This window comes from Mandrillus leucophaeus, unplaced genomic scaffold, assembly GCF_000951045.1.
Source record: "Mandrillus leucophaeus isolate KB7577 unplaced genomic scaffold, Mleu.le_1.0 Scaffold336, whole genome shotgun sequence".
Classification (NCBI taxonomy): Eukaryota; Metazoa; Chordata; class Mammalia; order Primates; family Cercopithecidae; genus Mandrillus; species Mandrillus leucophaeus.
The window spans coordinates 2319342-2341003 of record NW_012103543.1 but is presented as its reverse complement, the minus strand read 5'-3'; the positions used below and the strand labels follow the sequence as shown (position 1 = coordinate 2341003).

At 35.5% G+C, this 21662-nt stretch overlaps 1 protein-coding gene across 1 annotated transcript in view; it reads left to right on the top strand.

Moving 5' to 3' along the window:
• ARHGAP15 (Rho GTPase activating protein 15) overlaps positions 1 to 21662 on the top strand; it is a 642246-nt gene that overhangs the window by 120479 nt on the left and 500105 nt on the right. Inside the window, exon 6 of the mRNA XM_011988707.1 lies at positions 17119 to 17208. Coding sequence (XP_011844097.1) covers positions 17119 to 17208 — 90 coding nt within the window. The remainder of the gene's footprint in view (positions 1 to 17118; positions 17209 to 21662) is intronic.

Below are 21662 nucleotides of genomic sequence, written 5' to 3'. Positions count from 1 at the left end.
CCATTCATTTATTCTATCAACAGTTAACAACTCCTACCCGGTGTCACATAATTTTTTTCTTTTTGTTTTGTTCTTACCTTAGGGACAACAGAAATATTCAAATGAATAATATATGATCCCTGCTCTTAAAGTACTCACAACATGGTAAAAAGAGACATAATTTCATATAGGTTTATTATAATAAAACCATGACTAAAGTGTTAAAAAATATTAGACAACATGCTGTGGAACCATAGATTTAGCTATAGCTGGTCTTTTTCCAGAGAAACTACTATTGCAAATAATGTTCAGCTTACCTATCTCTCCTTTTGTTCAAATATTACCTTTTGAGATTATTATATCAAATATTATTGAGCATCTCTTATGTTTAAGTCACTATGATAGATTTTTAAGTCACTATGATAGGTGCTCTGAAAGTTAAAAAAATGAACCAAACTGAAACAAATAGAAAGTATGGCCTTAGATTGAGCATAGTGAAAAAATGGATGTTGGTAGTTGTCCTAAAATGGCATGAACAAGACATGGGGTTGTTTTATGATAACTCAGAGAAGAGTGTGATTGCTTCCATTTGGACAGGATTTGAAATATGTTCATGGGGGAAGTGACATTTGAGCACATTTTTGAAGGATGAATAGGATTTTGATGTAAAAGAGGGCAAAAGATATTTTATGTACTAATAAGAAAGTAATTAATAATGAAATATGGAAAATTCTTTTTTGTTATTTATTTTACAGATGTATATTGATCTCTTGCCTTCTTCCATGCACTGTGTACTAGTCACTGTTCTTGAAATGTTTTAATGGGGGTTCCCTGAGGCCTAGAGTGAATATTTCCTAGTCCACACTATTTTGTGTTTCTTCTATAAGTTGCCTGGGAGTGAGGAATAGCTTCAAACTGAGTTAAGGAACAGCATTGTGGAACAGCAAGCAGTGTAATTTGGTTAGAAAGTCAGTGTGGAACTGGTTTATGAAAGACCTTGAACAGGACTGGGAGAAGAGATCATTTCATTCTGTAGGCAATGTAACCAATATGAAATATTCTCAATTTCTCAATTAAGAGAGACTCAGAGTTTTCAGATGTTTGGAATTTACATATATATATATAGAGAGAGAGAGAGAGAGAGAGAGAGAGAGACAACTGATATATATATGTATATATATAAAATTAAGTCTGTCTTAATTTTGTATATGTATAATTTAAAAACACATGCAGGACTTGGTAAATTATCTGAGAGACATGTTCTAAAAATTTATGCAAATAGATGTGAGCAATAAGGCCTGAGCTCTTACGACAGAGAAAATTGTAAAACGGCTGTTTGTCATCATTTTGGCTCAATGCATTTAGTAAATCACAGGACATCTTTTCACTGACAAAATATTTTGATATTCTCATATGTCTCTGACCTCCAACAGTATGGTCATTTCTAAAGAAGTTCTAGTGCAAAGAGAACAAGCAGAGCTATTCATCTAAGGAGAGCTAAAAACATGCTGTCCCAAGAACTAGGTGTGTCACCATCTCAGTGAGCAACGGCTGCAAACCTAGTGATATTTTCATCTGACTCCAGAATATCTGTTTAGTGTCACACCCTACTTAAACAAATGCATTGTGTAAAGTCTTTCTACTAACAATCAGATGCTGTGGAACTCATTCTCATCAATTGGGTGGATGAGAGCCACTGTTTCTATTGTATTCATCACATACTGCTCAGAAAATTTAGTGTCACTTTTGATATAAATTCGAAAACATTGTAAACATTTTAAGGAATATTTTCCTCCTAAAATTGTGTGGTTCTAAAGCCAGTATATTCAATAGAAAGCCTATATGTTGGTTGTGTAAGGGACTTTTTTGTTACTCTTACGTTTTTTATTTTACATTGTACTAATATGTATTTTTAATCAGAGCCAACAACTGGCAATTTTTACTTTTTAAAAATTATATTTTGGCATTTTACATTTAAGTCTTTAATCCATCTTGAGTTAATTTTTGTATATGGTGTAAGGAAGGGGTCCAGTTTCCATTTTGGGCACATGGTTAAGCCAGTTCCCCCAGCACCATTTATTAAATAAACTATAAAAATCCTAGAATGAAATCTAGACAATACCATTCAGGACATAGGCACAGGCAAAGATTTTATGATGAAAATGCCAAAAGCAATTGCAACAGAAGCAAATAGTGACAAATGGGGTCTAATTAAACTAAAGAGCTTTTGCACAGCAAAAGTAACTATCATCAGAGTGAACAGACAACTTTCGGAATGGAAGAAAAAATTTGCAATCTATTCATCTGACAAAGTTCTAATATCCAGAGTCTATAAGGAACTTAAACAAATGTACAAGAAAAAAAATAAACAACCCCATTAAAAAGTAGGCAAAGGATGTGAACAGACACTTCTTAAAAGAAGACATACATGCAGCCAAAAAACATATAAAAAAAGCTCAACATCACTGATCATTAGATAAATGTAGATCAAAACCCCAATGAGATACCATCTCGCACCAGTCAGAATGGCAATTACTAAAAAGTCAAAAAGAACAGGTGCTGCTGAGGTTACAGAGAAAAAGGAACACTTTTACACTGTTGATGGGAGTGTAAATTAATTTAATCATTGTGGAAGACACTGTGGTGATTCCTCAAAGACCTAGAGGCAGAAATGTCATTTGACCCAGCAATCCCATTACTGAGTATATACCCAAAGGAATACAAATCATTCTACAATAAAGATACATGCACGTGTATGTTCATTGCAGCACTGTTTACAATAGCAAAGACATGGAGTCAACCTAAATGCCTATCAATGATACACTGGATTAAGAAAATGTGGTACATATAGACCATGGAATACTGTGCAGCCATAAAAAAGAACAAGATCATGACCTTTGCAGGGACATGGATGGAGTGGAAGTCATTATCCTTAGCAAACTAACACAGGAAGAGAAAAACACACTTATAAGTGGGAGCTGAATGATGAGAACATATGGACAGAGTGTGGGGAACAACAAATACTGGGGCCTGTTGGAGGGGGTGGTGGGGAGAGGCACAGCATCAGGAAGAATAGCTAGTGGATGCTGGGCTTAATACCTTGGTGATGGGATGATCTGTGCAGCAAACCACCATGGCACACGTTTAGCTATGTAACAAACCTGCACATCCTGCACATGTACCCCTGAACCTAAAAGTGGAAGAAAAAAATTGTATTTTTAAAAGGTACAATGTGATGTTTTGGTGCATGTATACATTGTGGAATGATTAAATCAAGCTATTAATATATCCATTACCTCATTTTTTGTGTGTGATGAAAATATTTAAAATATAATCAGTGATTTTTAAGTATATAGGATATTATTATTAACTATAGTTACCATGCTGTACAATGGATCTCTAGAATTTATTTCTCTTGTCTAATAGAAATTTTGTACACTTTGAGCAACATCTCCCCATACCTTTCCCACAAACCCCCAGGCCCTGGTAAGTACTATTCTGCTCTCTGCTTCTATGAGTTTGATGTTATAAAAATTTTGCTTTTAAAAACAGAAAACTTTTCTAAGTCATTTAAGGAACTATTAACTTTTCCAAACCACTCATTCAGCCATAACCTTGGAAGCAAAAATGGGCAACATAAAAGGCCTCATCAAAATAATTGGTTTTCAGCCTGGCCCACATATTGAGACCCTGTCTCTACAAAAGTTATTTTAAAAAATTAGTTGGGTGCGGTGGCCCACGCTTATAATCCCAGTACTTCGGGAGCCCAAGGCAGGTGGATCATCTGAGGTCAGGAGTTTGAGACTAGCCTGTTCAACATGGAGAAACCCCATCTCTACTAAAAATACAAAAAGGAGTTGGGTGTGGCAGCGCACACCTGTAACTTGAGCTACTTAGGAGGCTGAGGCACAAAAATTGCTTGAACCCAGGAGGTGGTGGTTGCAGTGAGCCGAGATCCCATCACTACCCTCCAACCTGGGTGATAGAGTGAGACTCTCTGTCAAAAAAAAAAAAAATATTTTGATATTCTCATATGTCTCTGACCTCCAACAGTATGGTCATTTCTAAAGAAGTTCTAGTGCAAAGAGAACAAGCAGAGCTATTCATCTAAGGAGAGCTAAAAACATGCTGTCCCAAGAACTAGGTGTGTCACCATCTCAGTGAGCAACGGCTGCAAACCTAGTGATGTTTTCATCTGACTCCAGAATATCTGTTTAGTGTCACATCCTACTTAAACAAATGCATTGTGTAAAGTCTTTCTACTAACAATCAGATGCTGTGGAACTCATTCTCATCAATTGGGTGGATGAGAGCCACTGTTTCTATTGTATTCATCACATACTGCTCAGAAAATTTAGTGTCACTTTTGATATAAATTCGAAAACATTGTAAACATTTTAAGGAATATTTTCCTCCTAAAATTGTGTGATTCTAAAGCCAGTATATTCAATAGAAAGCCTATATGTTGGTTGTGTAAGGGACTTTTCTGTTACTCTTACGTTTTTTATTTTACATTGTACTAATATGTATTTTTAATCAGAGCCAACAACTGGCAATTTTTACTTTTTAAAAATTATATTTTGGCATTTTACATTTAAGTCTTTAATCCATCTTGAGTTAATTTTTGTATATGGTGTAAGGAAGGGGTCCAGTTTCCATTTTGGGCACATGGTTAAGCCAGTTCCCCCAGCACCATTTATTAAATAAACTATAAAAATCCTAGAATGAAATCTAGACAATACCATTCAGGACATAGGCACAGGCAAAGATTTTATGATGAAAATGCCAAAAGCAATTGCAACAGAAGCAAATAGTGACAAATGGGGTCTAATTAAACTAAAGAGCTTTTGCACAGCAAAAGTAACTATCATCAGAGTGAACAGACAACTTTCGGAATGGAAGAAAAAATTTGCAATCTATTCATCTGACAAAGTTCTAATATCCAGAGTCTATAAGGAACTTAAACAAATGTACAAGAAAAAAAATAAACAACCCCATTAAAAAGTAGGCAAAGGATGTGAACAGACACTTCTTAAAAGAAGACATACATGCAGCCAAAAAACATATAAAAAAAGCTCAACATCACTGATCATTAGATAAATGTAGATCAAAACCCCAATGAGATACCATCTCGCACCAGTCAGAATGGCAATTACTAAAAAGTCAAAAAGAACAGGTGCTGCTGAGGTTACAGAGAAAAAGGAACACTTTTACACTGTTGATGGGAGTGTAAATTAATTTAATCATTGTGGAAGACACTGTGGTGATTCCTCAAAGACCTAGAGGCAGAAATGTCATTTGACCCAGCAATCCCATTACTGAGTATATACCCAAAGGAATACAAATCATTCTACAATAAAGATACATGCACGTGTATGTTCATTGCAGCACTGTTTACAATAGCAAAGACATGGAGTCAACCTAAATGCCTATCAATGATACACTGGATTAAGAAAATGTGGTACATATAGACCATGGAATACTGTGCAGCTATTAAAAGGAACAAGATCATGACCTTTGCAGGGACATGGATGGAGTGGAAGTCATTATCCTTAGCAAACTAACACAGGAAGAGAAAAACACACTTATAAGTGGGAGCTGAATGATGAGAACACATGGACAGAGTGTGGGGAACAACAAATACTGGGGCCTGTTGGAGGGGGTGGTGGGGAGAGGCACAGCATCAGGAAGAATAGCTAATGGATGCTGGGCTTAATACCTTGGTGATGGGATGATCTGTGCAGCAAACCACCATGGCACACGTTTAGCTATGTAACAAACCTGCACATCCTGCACATGTACCCCTGAACCTAAAAGTGGAAGAAAAAAATTGTATTTTTAAAAGGTACAATGTGATGTTTTGGTGCATGTATACATTGTGGAATGATTAAATCAAGCTATTAATATATCCATTACCTCATTTTTTGTGTGTGATGAAAATATTTAAAATATAATCAGTGATTTTTAAGTATATAGGATATTATTATTAACTATAGTTACCATGCTGTACAATGGATCTCTAGAATTTATTTCTCTTGTCTAATAGAAATTTTGTACACTTTGAGCAACATCTCCCCATACCTTTCCCACAAACCCCCAGGCCCTGGTAAGTACTATTCTGCTCTCTGCTTCTATGAGTTTGATGTTATAAAAATTTTGCTTTTAAAAACAGAAAACTTTTCTAAGTCATTTAAGGAACTATTAACTTTTCCAAACCACTCATTCAGCCATAACCTTGGAAGCAAAAATGGGCAACATAAAAGGCCTCATCAAAATAATTGGTTTTCAGCCTGGCCCACATATTGAGACCCTGTCTCTACAAAAGTTATTTTAAAAAATTAGTTGGGTGCGGTGGCCCACGCTTATAATCCCAGTACTTCGGGAGCCCAAGGCAGGTGGATCATCTGAGGTCAGGAGTTTGAGACTAGCCTGTTCAACATGGAGAAACCCCATCTCTACTAAAAATACAAAAAGGAGTTGGGTGTGGCAGCGCACACCTGTAACTTGAGCTACTTAGGAGGCTGAGGCACAAAAATTGCTTGAACCCAGGAGGTGGTGGTTGCAGTGAGCCGAGATCCCATCACTACCCTCCAACCTGGGTGATAGAGTGAGACTCTCTGTCAAAAAAAAAAAAAATAGCCATACATGATGGTCATGCACCTATAAGTCCAGCTACTTGGGAGGCCGAAGCAGGAGGATCACTTAAACCCAGGTGTTTGAGGCTGCAGTGAGCTATGATTAAGTCACTGCACTATAGCCTAGGCAATAGAATGAGACTCTGTCTCTAAAAAAATAAAAATAAAAAATAAAATAAATAATAATTTGTTTACTTTTACAAAATATTGTTTACTTTCAATATGAGTAATGAACACACACATTAATTAAATAATGCAATATATCTAATGCTCATTCACTGTAGTATGACTTTAACAACAAAATGAACTTATTTATGGAGGGAAAATGATGTGATTTAGCAAAAAGATGAAAATAGTTTCAATCAGAAAGCTATTCATGAATTATTGAGTATTCCGTGCAAAATGAATATGGAATGATTTTATCTTTGTAGAGTGAGTATTGAGCCCTTATTCAGACCCCTGCTTAAGAAGATCATGAAAAAATGGAGGGGCAAACAAAAGATCTATCAGCCTTAGACTAATGAAGGCATTTTAAAATCTCTGTTTAATCATTTAATTCTCATAAGAGTACTATTCTTGCCACATCAGCATGGTTATCATTGATGCAGTATGTTAGTATAGCTGTAGATTGCACCATCATATGGCCTCATCATACATTTAATGATTAGAAAAAACAAGTTACAGTTCAAAATCTGGAGGATAATGGGTAGAGATGGAAATACAGAGAAGAAAAAAAGGAAATTAAAGTCCCGTGTTTTATTAATGTAAACTTTGTAAGGAAAAAAAATCAAGTGATCGATATTGCTATAAATGAAGCCATGTTCTCTGGTTATATTTTTTTCAAGTTTTGGCCATTAACTATAATAAATTCTGTATCTTACATAATTTTTAATAACTGCAAAAATCCATGAAATTGACAGGATTCTTTATAAATGGATCAGAGCTTACTGTCCCTCAATAAACCTCACCTTACGCTCTCTCAGAAAACTATTTTAATTATGAAGCTTGTCTCTCTGTGGTTTATCATTTTGGTCAATGAAATGCATCTGTTTTGGAGCTTGCATTTCTCTAAGATAAAATGAGCTTTCACCCCACAGTGCATTTTTTAATTTATAGAGTATATGTATAGTCTTTCTTAAAAATTCACTACTAAATTGAAATGCTCTGAGAAGCAGTATCACATTAGGTAGAAACAGGGGCTTTCAAGTCAGATCACCTGGTCTAGGAATCCCAGGTTAATGTTTTACTTGCTGCTCTAGTTTATTTTCAAATGTTAATGATAACTTTATTTTCACATATTTCTTGGCTATCTCAACTGCAATATGAGATTAACAAAGGTGACTATCTCATAGAACCACACGTGAGAAAATTGATGCAATGTGCCTGTCACAGAGCAAACATAATAAATCTTAATTGTGTTTATCATTGTCGTTATTATTACGTGAAGCAATAGAGTACGGTCGTTAGGAGTAGTGGCAGATGAGGGAAGGGTAAAGGGAGAATGTGGGAAAGATCTGCATGTGCCTAGAAGCCTTTTTGCTCACATTCCAGTGGTAAGAATGAATAATTGGCCACATTCTGATGCAAATAGGGCTGGAAATAAAGTCTTCAGCTGGCGAACTGGCTCCCAGTGACAACTAAAGGTGCTTGAAGAGGGACCACAGCACACATTTTGGTGGAGAGCGATTTGCCTCTGCCATAGTGAGAGCAACATCAGTTGTCTCAATCCTGGTTTTCTGGAAGACAAAGCCTGAATTAAGAGCCAGGCTTTATTTGGGAGGTACAAATCCAGGACACAGAGAGTGAAATGAAAAGGAAGTCAAGCCAGAAATGATGGGGAGTGGTACAGGGATGTTACCATGTTGGCTCCCCTCTACAATGAGCTTCAAAGAGACAGAGAGAAAAGGGGCTGCAAGTACACTGGTGAAAGCTTAAACCAATCTATGGGAGGAAGGGAGCAGAAGAAGGAAAAGGAATTTATCTCCCATATTTCTTCCCATTTCCTGCACTTTTCCCATTTCCTGAACTTTTGGTTAAATTTCACAACCGAGAGTCTTCACTTGCCTGCATCAGTTGGACCTGCCTCAGCCTTGGGAGGCTACTCAGAAAGCCAGGTCCCACACCCTGCAAAGTGGCATTTCATCTAAAGTAGGAAGTAGTGCAAGGAGCCAAAGGCCCCTCTATAATCTGGCAGCCTTGTGGGGGAAGTCTGGCATTCCAAGAAGGTGACTGGTCATTCTCAAGAGGTGGACTGCATTGCCCAGGCAGAGATGGTCATCTACAGGGACAGCTGAGGTTGACTGAGTGGATGACAGTCTAAGGGGAAACTCTGAGGAGGCACCTGAGACATCAAAAGTGTACCCAAGCTATTCACCTTGCAGAAATAAATTACCTTTTTAATATAATGTAAATGTAAAACTGTATCAGTTGAGAACAAAATAAACTAAGTAGAAGCGACTATATTTATTCCAGCAAGATTTTGATTCAGAAACAAATGCAATAGGTGCTCATCTCTTGAAAAGTATAGAATACTTTCTCCTCAAAAACAAACAAAAAGCACATAACATTCTCGTGCCCACAATCACTAACAAAGGTTTATTTTTCTGAAAATGTGGTTTGATTTGGTCATGTAATATACTGAGAAATTTCACTGTAGAAACAATTTCTGTTATTATTAACATCATTTATATTCATATACATAAAACTCACATCTTATAATCAAAGTATCCTCTTTTATGTTGACAGGGGCCATACTTTAGACATTAATAAGATCAGGTATCCATTCAGTCCTCTTTCCTGAATCATTTTGCCCAAATGAGAATATATAAATGAGTTTTATCCTCCTCCATGAACAATTTTCCAGAATCAAAACCAGTTATGTGATAAAACTTAATTCCTCTAAACAGATTTTGTGTTTCGTGTTTCAAAATGATAAGGACAATCTGAGTCTATATTCTGGAATAGCAATTAATCCAAAATAAAAAATGGCGCTAATAACGTATTTCATAAAATCTGAGCTTTGTCTCTCTTTTTGAACCACATCTAGTAATAAGGGTATAAGGCTGTGCGGTCAAATGATTTGTGGCCTGCGTATATGCCCAATCTTCATCATGGAAGCTATCATCAAGCTAAAGAGCATCTGGCCTTTGATATTTTCTTAATATACATTAAAAGACTATGGACCCCAAATATCCCATAAAGAAAAATGGGAAACTTAATCCCACAGGTTTAATCTAAGTCGGAGAAAAAAATATTACAGAGAAAATACTCTGTTAGCTGTTATTGGGAAATGGTGAAGATAGACGAAGAGAATAATAAAAATCAGAAGTGCGAGAGACCTAGGGTCAATTTTTAATGACTTCACATTCCTCTAAAAAAGAAGCTTTTATGTTTTATTGTCCAAAAGCAGTAACTCTTAAATAATTCTATTTAAATATTTTAAAAATCAGTTATTTCTATTCTAAGTTCACCCCAGAAGAGATATGGTGTGTACATTCTTAGATTTAAATTCATATTTAGTCATTTTTTAAAAAGTGTATTTTTATAATGATGTACAATATGATCCATTGGCATCGTGCTGTTCATTAGCAGACTTTTTCTTGTGTTTTATAGCTGTAGAATCAGAAATATGTTTTCTATTAAAGGATTCTTTAATTTCAGGCTTCTTGAATAAAATCTTGATTGTCTTCCAAATAAATTCTACAACTTTACTGAACTACTTATTCCAATATTTAACATTTAAATACTGAGAAGTTTTTCTTCTAATAATCTCTATTCCCTAAAACGGTTCTTCAGGCATAGGTCTTTCTGCTGTAGCTTTGTGAAAATGAACTACTTATTAGGACAATTTTTACACAATCCTCAAGCTATTTATTCTAGTTTTCTCTTTTTAAAGTGAATATATTTATTATTACCAATAACTTTGTTTTTTTTCTGTCATACTTTTGAATTCACCCCAAATCTCTATTAACTTTGATTGTACCAGATGATCAGTTCTTAAAGTCGGTATAAAATGGAAATATTATCCTGTACCCACCTACATACTTCTTTCTTTGTAAACTGTCATTCTGAGATGTATTATTTATTTTTATTTGTTAATGCATTGGAATCAACCCCGATATTTCCCATTGTCATTCTCTATACAGTTCCTCAATTATTTCAATAGTTCACAAATATCTGTTGAACACTTATTTGGGGCCACTTTGCTAGATTCTGGAAGAATAGAGAACCATAAGACAAACCCCCTTCTCTTACTGGATAGCTAAGGGAAAAAAACACACCAAAAAGGAGTAGTAATGTGTGACTAACAAGAGTTGTAACACAGTATGTTTCAAATAGGAGAAATGGTGGAAGGAGTAAGTGACTACCTGCAGAGGCAAAATTCTCCCCGTGGATATTTTTATTTTTTTAACTTGTGTCTTGAAAATGAGCAAGATTACGGCAGATGGCAGGCAAGCAGGGTAGATTGAAAAGAGAGATAAATGTATTTCAGATGAAAAGAATGAATGCATACTCAAATCCCAAATGTCTGGCGTTGTGAAAACACATTGCATTTTGGAAACTGCCATGGATGTAGCATAGCTGGTGTGAGAAGAATGGGAGAATGCATAGAACCGAGAGGGATGGTTGGAGGAGGACAGAAAGGAGCTCGTATACCTTACCAAAGGATTTGGACACTACCCCATAGATAAATGTTCCACAATGTGAGGTTTGTGTCTTTGAGGGGAAAAAAGGTCAAAATACAGAGAATGTATTGCAAGGGTTTTTGGCCACAGAGGCAAGAGGTAGAAGAATTCTGGTGAGAGAAAATAAGAACTCTACTGAGGTTAGGGTCATGAGATGGAGAAAAAGGAACTAATTCCAGAATTTGAGACTTTGTGCCTTTTGATTATGGATGGTGAAAGAAAGGAGGGAGTTAAGAAACTTTCAGGCGAAGGGAGTGAAGGGATTATTAAGTAAGACAAGCAATAGAGAAAAGGAGGCAGGTGGGAGAAGAAGATAATGATTTCACTGAGGTGTCTGTGCTACACTCTCATGATAGTGTAGAAAATATAATTCTGACACATCAGAGTGAGCTGGGGGCCAGAGGCACCCATCGAGGGGTCAACATATGGCAGGGGATGGGGCAAGACTAGGGGCAAGACCAAAACCCATAGGAATCACATGAGTGAGGAGAAATGATGAGGGCCTAGAGCGCTAAACCTGGGGTTACCAACATTTAGAAAGTGGGAAGAGGAAGAGGAGTCAGTAGAAGAAACTGAAAGGGAAGAGTATAAAAGGTGAAAGAAGAATTTAGAGAAAAAAATGCTTCCATAGCCAAGAAACAAGAGGGCTCTAAGGAGAAGGGCCAACAGAATCTAAGAGTGCAGAGTTCAAGTCAGATGCAGATGGGAAACAAGGCATCAGATTGTTTTTGTTGACCTTAATGGTTAAGACATTTTAGAAAAGTCAAAGAAGGAAGTAAACATCAGACTACAGTGTTGAAGAAGAGAATGGAGTCTGGGCAAACAGAGAACATGAATTGAGGAGAAGGATGAATCTGGCAATAATGGAAAGGAAATAAGTGAGATTGAGAAAAAGTGAGGGTGTGGAGTTGATACTTGCTTTTCTTCTATTTTTTTCTTCATAAACAGGGGTGATGAACATGGTTAGAGGCTGAAGATATAATCTATTTGAGAGGGAGAAAGTAGAAGGAAATGTGAAATTCTTATTCTTGGACAGCTCCAGAAATGAGGGACAAGACTGGATGAAATTAGGAACTAGAGACAAATAATCCTTGGGCAGAAGGAGTAGCTCTTCCTCTGAGGCAAAGCAGGACATGCCTTGCGAGTCCTTTCTGTGCTTTATGGTACTGACAGGTCAGGTAATTTGACACTCACAGAGGTCACTGTCCTGCCAAGGTATGGTAGTTTATTAGACAGATGGGCCAGTCACAGCCCCAGAATTCTGGGGCCAGAAGACAAAGTGGGAAATGATGACTCAAGGAAAAAAATAGAAAATGTGAATTATTATTCTTGGTCCTGAAAAAGATGTTGATTTTTAGGTGAACTAGTAGGAGGAAAAGATGAGTGTGGAGGGGAGGCCATGGATTCCATTGTGATCAAAACCCTAGAACTTGGAATCTGATAAAAGTAAATTCATATCAACTCAGGCACTTTCTAAGTACATGATCTCATGTCAGGCACTTGGCCACTCTCTGCTTAGGTTTCTTCATGTGTAAGTTGAAAGCACTGGTAATATTTTCACAAGATTGTTGTAAGAAGTAAATGAGAAATCAATATTAAGCTTTCAGAGTGCAATAGAGGAAGCTATCATTGAACTTTATATTCGTTTGTTTATTTGGATTACACAGACTAAGTATGAAAGTGGGAAGAGTTGTGACTGTTCTAGCACAAGGGCTATGATCTCCATGAAGTCGGAACAAACCATTTCGTGGGGTGGACTTATAAGGGTTGAAGCTTTCAGAGAGCAGTGTCAAGAGGAAGAAGAGAAAGTGACTAGGAACACATACAAAGTTTGCTAAGCAGAGTCAAAGGCCCAGCTGAAGAAGGTAGACATTATTTGTAATATTGCTACCCTAAGTAGTCAAAAGTTATTTCTCCAGTATTCGGGGTTATGAGGAATATTATGGAGGGGCAAGCAGATGAGAGTGATATCCTTGGAGAAGAAGGCAGGTGGAGGGGGTGGTTGAAGTAACTGTGGAATCAGGAATATAAGCCTGGATATGAAAGGAAGTGAAGCCAGGAAGGCATTCAGAGACTGGGAGACTGCACAAAGGTCGATTAGTTTAATAGCATCAGAAACACACATAACAGGGTGGGGGTATGAAAATCTCCAAAAATGGAATCTGTCAGATGAGCAGCAGAATGAAAATCACTGAAGTGGAGACAAGGTGAAGCAGTGAGATTGGAAGGAATGCAAGAGACTGGGCAAGGTCCTGGAGAGGATAGCCACGGACAGGGGTTGGATTGTGATAAACCCATGCCAGGTGCTGTGGGATTTGCCTTAGGGAGCTGTAGGGTAAACACACCTGATAGCAATAGCTTAAGAATCTCCTTGGAATGACCCTCTATGACAGACACACCTGAACGTGTGTTTCAAGCTAGGGAATCCAGGAACAGCTAACCTGGAAATTCGTTCCTTGTCCATGAGAAACACCTGAGCCCTCATCCAGTCTCGTGGATCACAGGCCGCACAGGTGAATGAGGCGCTGAGGTTTGTGGTGCGGTGGATGAAGGTTGCCAGGTGGAGGTCCTTAAAGGGAGGGTGTTAAGTGAAAATACTATATAAACTGCATGCTGGTAGCAAGAGGTTGTGGTTTTCCTGCCCAGCCCTCCGCTGCTGGGCTGTGTAGTTATGTTGTCCAGCCCGCTGCCACTGGTGTATTCCTGTACATGAGATGGTTCTCCTGTCCAACCTGGCACCACTGGCCTCTTTCCCTGGTATGTAAACCCTTCATAAAATCCCATATCTTGTTTGCTGGTTCTGGGTCTCATCTTTGGCCTCTTGAACCTCAGTCCTATTGGGGTTAATAAGGATTCAGCACAACAGATACTGATGAGAACGTTTTGAGATTGACAAAGCTAGATGATGAGAAAACTGTAAAAGCTTAGACTGTTTTTACCCACAGGTTTCCTTTAGCCCTATAGCATATGGAGTTTGTAGATAATTATACAGAAATCTAAAGCTAATGTGAGATTTTTTTCAAGGAAGAGTCAGTATCTCCCTTATCCCTGGAGTTCAGGGAGCCCAGCACAGTGGGTAACACATTGACATATAGTAGGTGTGCAATAAATGTTACTTGAGTGTGTAATATCACATTCAATCCAAATATGAGTCCATTAAACCGTTTCTCACTTTTCCAAATCACAAACCAAAGACTGCTTAACCATTAAAAAAATACAAATCTTAATTGCTGTAAAATTGGGAATTTTGAGACACTTAAGTCTTCCTTCCAAAGCACAAAAGCTAGTTGCATTTTGGTATTTTTCCTTCATTCATGAATTCAGCAAATATTCATTGAACAACAACTATGTGCCAGGCACTGTTCCATACATTGGGAAAAACAGTAGAGGGAAAGGCAAACAAGGCCCTAGCTCAGGGAGCTTAATTCTGGTGGGGGAAACACAGACAGTCAGCATATAAAAATATATATGTTAATTTCAGTTAGGAGGAGGGCTGCAGTGAAATTAAAATAAGTAGTGGGATGGAGAGTAACCAGGAGTACTGGAGTACAGCTCTTTTATATATAAGACGGTCAAGGAAGACCTCTGACAAGGTGACATTTAACTGGGAACTGAAGGATAAGAAGGAGCCAGCCGTGTGAAGATTGGGAGGTATTCCAGGTAAACAGGTGGTGTAAAGGACCTACGGCAAGATCAAGTTTAACAGAGAAGGACAAAAACAAGATGAATATGTCTATTCTGGAGTCTAGTGAGAAAGCCATAGCTTTTCCCAAATTCTTACATGTTTTTAGCATATGATCACAGTGTATATTCAATTTTTAAGGGCTGCATCATGGTTAAGAACCGTCTGTGCAGTGACACTGCTTGGATCTAAATCCTGGCCACTCCTTTTCTAGCTGGGTAACCTTGAAGAAATTGACCTAACCATTCTGGCAGGTTTTCTTACTTATAACTTAGTGATGATAATGCCTACCTCATAAAGTTGTGAGTGTAAGATTTCACAGAATCATTTGGTTAACATTTATTGCACACTTATTTTGTGTCAATGTGTTAGCCACTGTGCTGGGCCCTAGAGCTCCAGAGGCAACGAAAATACTGAATCTTCCTCATATTAGCCTTAGGCTTCTGTATAATTACCCACAAACTCTCTATGATACAGAAGTTATATACTAAACAAATTATTACTAATTGTTGTAAAGTACTTAGGTAAGTACCTGGAACATAAAAAGTGCTCTTAAAATAATTATACCTTTTTATTTTCCCCTGACTTGACTGTATGGGAAAAATAAACCATTTTGTTACATACTCTTAATGATTATTTTTGTTGGCTCTGAGTATCCCCTAATTTAATTAAATCTATAAGAAACATGTTGCTAATTTTTCTACGTCATAAATCATTTCATAAAGAACATCACTATCATGCTTTGAAATCTTCTAAAATAGTGATCACCTGGGTGGCAGAGTGTGGGTGAACCAGTAAAAACTTTACACTGATCCAAATCTCTTGATGGGTTTCTCCAGAGGTTCCTAAATAATAACAACAAAAAAGGTAGTTATGCTATCAAATTCTATCCTGCCTGCTAGTTTATCCTGTAGGAGAGTTATACAATGTTTCAAAAAAAAAAAAAATCAGTTGCCAGAAAACTCGTCATTTACCGTTAAAAGACAAATTTCTGGCTTCTGAAAAAGTCTATTTATGTTAAACTTATAGAATTGGATATAATGGCTAAGAGGCAACAAATGTGGACAGAATGTTTTTAAAATATATTTACCATTCTTTCATAATTTCATGTTTTATCCTAATGTTCATAATGTTAAAAACATTGTCTAAAAATATTATAGGCTTCATATACTAAAATTCTAAAGTATTTTATGGACAATGACTTGAGAAAAGTATCGAATGTATAGAGAAACCTAGAAAATTTATCTATGGAGAAACTTCTTGAAAAAATAGTAAAGAAATTCTCCAAACTGCTAAACATTTAAAAAAATAATTGGTGGTATGGAGGTATGCAAATGCAAAGTTGTATAAGGATGATTAACTTGAATCAAGTGAAAATATGAAAAGACAAATATGAGTGATTATTGTGAATTATTGAAATAAAAAACATCTTTTAAGTAATACCCACATTGTAATTGTGTAGTAGGAAGCAATTTGTCTAAGTCAAATTTACTAAATGAAATTATATTTATGTATATAGTCTTAAAGTCTGAAAAGTGAATTTCTAAAAGGCATAGTTGACACTTAATAAATATGTTATTGAATTTGCTAATATGTGAAACAAACCTGCAAGGGGACTTTGAGATTAATCCACCTGCTCAATTTTCTAGATGATGTAGTCAGATTCTAAGCAACTTTACTGTAGTTGCAAAGCTAAAACTCTAACAGTTTTTTGCATTGCATTATGATTTATCAATTTTTTCTTTTACTGTTAGATCTAAAAGTAATATAACTTAACATGCTTTTATGTTACTTTAGCGATTGAAGAGCAATATTCCATATTACTAAATAACAGATTTTAAAACTTATTATTCTTAAATTACTAAAGAATGCCATCTCAACATATCAGTATTCTAGATATTAATTTTTCCTATGGTCTACAGTTAATTAAATAATTTTAAAAATAGGTCTTTAATTTTAGACATTTAAAAATATCAGGTCCCAAATAAAAATTCTACAAATTAGGTTTCCCCTGGGGAAAACAACAAAGGCATTATATCATAAATATGTATAGCTACTAACTCAAAAACTCCTATTTCTCTGACATCCATCTATAATGTTGCATCCTTTTATTCTTATTTCATTTTTGTGTTTACAGAAAACTGGGCACAAACCAGAAAGTGTGGATTTGTGTGGAGCACACATTGAATGGGCCAAGGAAAAATCGAGCAGAAAGAATGTCTTTCAGGTAAGAATGTTACATATATTCAATTTATTCCTGTTCTCTCTAAATCTGAGTTCTCTTGGGTAACTAAAATAAGACTACCTTCTTGTGATGTGTTCATGTACAAGAACTAGTTGTCTGAAGGTCATGAAAGGCGACTCCTCTTCCCAGTTGAATTTTTGGTTTTTTGGTTTTTTTTCTGGTGACTGGTTGCTATCTGGACACAAAATATATGTTGCGTGTTGATTAATATAAACATATAAAAGTCATTGAAGTTTGCAGTATATGTAGTAGATGTCTGGGGTTCAAACATAGGATGTTTGACTTAAATAGATTTGATCTAGAATTTTCAGATGCACACAAACTAAGATTCACCAAGTGTAAGCTAGTTACATTCATTGACACTCTTGCCTTCCAGTCATTAATTACATTTATCAGTGTAACTTACAAGAATGGAAAGGGCTGAACAACTATTAAAAAAAAAAAAGATTCTTTCATATTGTATACTTTAGTTTTTTGGAAAAAACAACTTGATTCATAATTACAATCATATTCCATTGAATAGCAAGAACCAGATGAAATCCTTGAGAGAGATAAAATTGGAAAATGTAATTTCACATGTTACCAAAATCACCTAATTTGCATGATTTATCTGGCAATTAATAATTTTAGATTATGGAGTTTGATTTTTGTTCTATTTTATATGAAATTTTTATATTTCCAAAGTAACCAGTAATTAGATATATTTCAGGATTTATATAATTCAGTAGAAAACAGAGATAGATTATGATAATTATTTTTAAATTAAATGTCTTCTGAGAGCATGTTGGCCCTTGAATAGAAGTCAGTTCTTCTGTTCTTAAATGCTTTGTTGAAATTAATAATTGGGTCATATAGAAGCATAGGTAGGTGACATTTTCTACCTATACTCTTCACTGAGGGGAAGAAGCTGGTTTCCAGTTTGGTTTGTATTTTCCAGATGCTATTCAGGTATATCCAAATAATTTGGGTCCATTAAATATTTTAACACATTCTGGAATACATTACTATTCTGGTTCTAGTTTTATTTTACTTAGGTATAGAGATTTTTTTATCAAAAAAGAAAGTGAGAGGATATATACAATTATTATTTGTCAATTAAAAATAAAATTAAGGAAGGAAATAAAAGGGAGAGAGAAAAGATAGAAGAAAACCAAAAACACTTGTCCTGAAGTCAATGCTCTAAAGCTGAAAGTGACTAAAATGTGACTTTACAGAATCAAGAAGGAGAAATACACTGTCCTTTAAAGCGAGGAGCTATAGATCAGTAACTTCCCTTTTCCCCCAATTTTCTTACTCTTATTATTCTACCATAAATAACACAATTTAGAGGTTACACTCCTAGCCTTATGACAACCTAGATGATCAAATTAAGAAGCTCTGAACTAGACCGGGTAAGCTCAGTGGTAGAGCCTCATTATGTACTGTGAATTTAGCATCCTAATCACCAACACTGTAAAAGACGTTGAAATTTGCCATAGACATTATTCTTGGACAATAGCAATTCTTTGGAGATGGGCTAAGCCAGCCTTTTTCAGTTTCTTCTGTTAATCTTATGAAGAGTTAAATTAGTTCACAAATGAGGATGACAGTCAACTATATATGATGCATAGAGGGCTGAAAATATTGATGAAAAATCATGTATATTTTTATATAACTATGAGCATTATGTGCACAGATATACATGTCAGCCACCTATGTTGATAGTGTGTATCATCCCAATCTTTCCAGGATGTGACTAACCACCTCCTGTTGCAATTTTCTACTTGATTTTTATATTTTTGAATGTAGATCCTTCCAAAGATATTAAAAAGTATTCTCACTTTTGGTAGCTTTCTGGAGGTGAAAATTTTGCCAGCTAGTTTTGTTTGTAATGTAATTGAACAGTTGATGGGGCCTCAGTGTTCTTACAGACACTTTTTTAAAAATCTTGTACTTTTAGAGAAACAAGAGGTGATCATGAGGATATTGTGAATAACAAAACAAAAGAAAAGATTCAAGTTTCATGTTCTGTTTCATTCTTTTTGAGTGAATCCCTTGGTTTCCTTGTTGTGCTGAAATCTTTTCATCACCTAAATGCATGAGTTTTGGTAAAATTTACTAATACATATCCATAGATCCAGACTATGAGAGTAAGCCTTTTGAGAGGAACAATATAAATAGCTTTTATAGTTCTGTTAACAAAAAAGCATCGGGAAGGATTTGCCAGAGAGCTAAATCTAGATGACTTGCATCAATATTTGATTAGATACATTAGCTGGTCGAACTCTCAAATGATCAGAATAAACATGATTATATCTCAAAAACATGGTATTAAGGCATTGTTGGACGTTGGAGTGTGTGTGCAATGGTTTCATTATCTACAGAATAATGAAGTATTTCTTCCTGACTGAAAAAGACCATCATAGCTTCAGCTGATGTGCTACATCGGAAATAGCTTTAGAATTCCAAGTTTGAATTAGGCTTGGTGTTCAATCTCAGTCTATGAATTATAGATTACAGATAGCAAGTGACTATTGAGATTTTTGGTTCAAGGAAAATCAAAGAAGAGCAAAATTAGAAATAATCTTAAAATTTGAAATCTCTCTTTTAAAAAAAGTTTGATGGATTAGCAATTGTATGCTGCGTAATTACAATGTCTGCAGAGAAGTTGAACTTAAAATGAATAGGAAAACAAACAAAAAATTGTGTGTGCCTGAGAGATGCTTGCAAGTCTCAGAAGCACACATTTGTGACAACCAAAAATGGACAGATTTCATTTATTTCATTTGTTCATATATGCTCTTTGGATCTTTGAGTTGTTTTCTCTTTGTATTAAAAGCCAAGTTTTCCTTCCTAGTTGAAATCCTATCAAACAGTTGACATGGATTCAATCTTATTTGATTGGTATGTGGAAACATAACAATGACAACACTAATTATTAAGTTTTAGTATTCAACAACTTTCAGTAAATCAGAATGATGCTCGCTTGCTAAGTTTAAGAATATCTACATATTTTATAACAGCATACTCTTTGGCCTAATTGGTACTTCTTAATAAATAATAAAAGAATTAACTTCTATAACAAAGTATATATTAGATGTTATAATTTATTTTAAAATATATACATGTATATACATGTGTAAAATATATATACTTATATACATAAAATATATATATGCAAATATACATATGTATATATACTATACCTGTGTATATACACACCTAATAGCTTGACTTTAGGAAATAGAGTAAGCACTTCCACACACAAACACAGAAAGACACTACACATTTATAAAAGATCATACAAATTCTAAGTTAAAATGGTAAATGTCCATTGCTGCTAACTTTTGTTTAATTCTGCATTTATGTTCATTGTCAAGGACTGTCACAAGTTTGATGTAGTCTGAGAAACCTTTAGCAACTCAGCTATAATAAGCTGGGTACGAGTTTTCTTAGTTAAGAGCAACACTAGGTCTTCATCAGGGATAGAGTGAATAAAAAGATTTATGTTCAAACCACATGTTTTAAACATTCCTGCTAAGTGCTAGTTTGCTCTTTGGTGTTTAGCCTGAAATTTAAAGCACTAAGGCTTAAAAGGATTACAACATAATCTTAAATAATGCTAAATGTCATTTACAGAGAGATAGTTGTAATAACTAAATAAAACCATGTGAAAGGATGGCAGCATTGTCAGGCAGCTTGCTTCACACAAGAGGGGCTACTGTCACCTTGTTTCCTGGCTGGGCACATTAGGCAGTTACAATCCTTCAGTAGGAAGTTCAACTGAGAAAATGGCTGCAAAATATTTTAGAGCAAGTTTGTTTAAAAAAGAAAAACCTCTTGTTTCCAAATTGAAGGAAATTTTTCAGTTAGGTTTATGCCTTTTCCTTTGAACACAAACCTTTCTGAGTTAAATATTTTGGAAAGTCTAGGGAAAGGAAGTTCGTGACATGGCTATCAAATAGACAACTGATATATCTCTAAAAAATTCCCCAACCTCCAAGGAGATACCCCCCCTTATTAAATATATGAGTGTCTCAAAGCACTATAATTGTTTCCATGTCATTAAATTTAGTACTTAAATATTCTTTACATAAATATTCTGTCATGCAAATTAATTTTGTCTCCCCAAAGAAAATATATAGATCGAAACTATATCCCATATTGTCTTCTACTTATTAAACCAGAAGACTGAACTTTTCAGCTGAATAAGTTGTTACTGCTAAGGGTAGAGTTGCATTCCTTTAGTAAAACGAAACAAAACAGATTCACTCCTGTTTTTTTTTTTTTTTTTTAGAGGAAGTCTTTTGCTCTTGTCATCCAGGCTGGAGTGCAGTGGTGCAATCTCAACTCCCTGCAACCTCCAGGGATTGGTTTAGGGACGGGCATGTGACTCATTCACCAAATGAACATAAAAAGTTGTGGAAGATTTTCCTTTTGTAAAAAAAAAAAAAAAA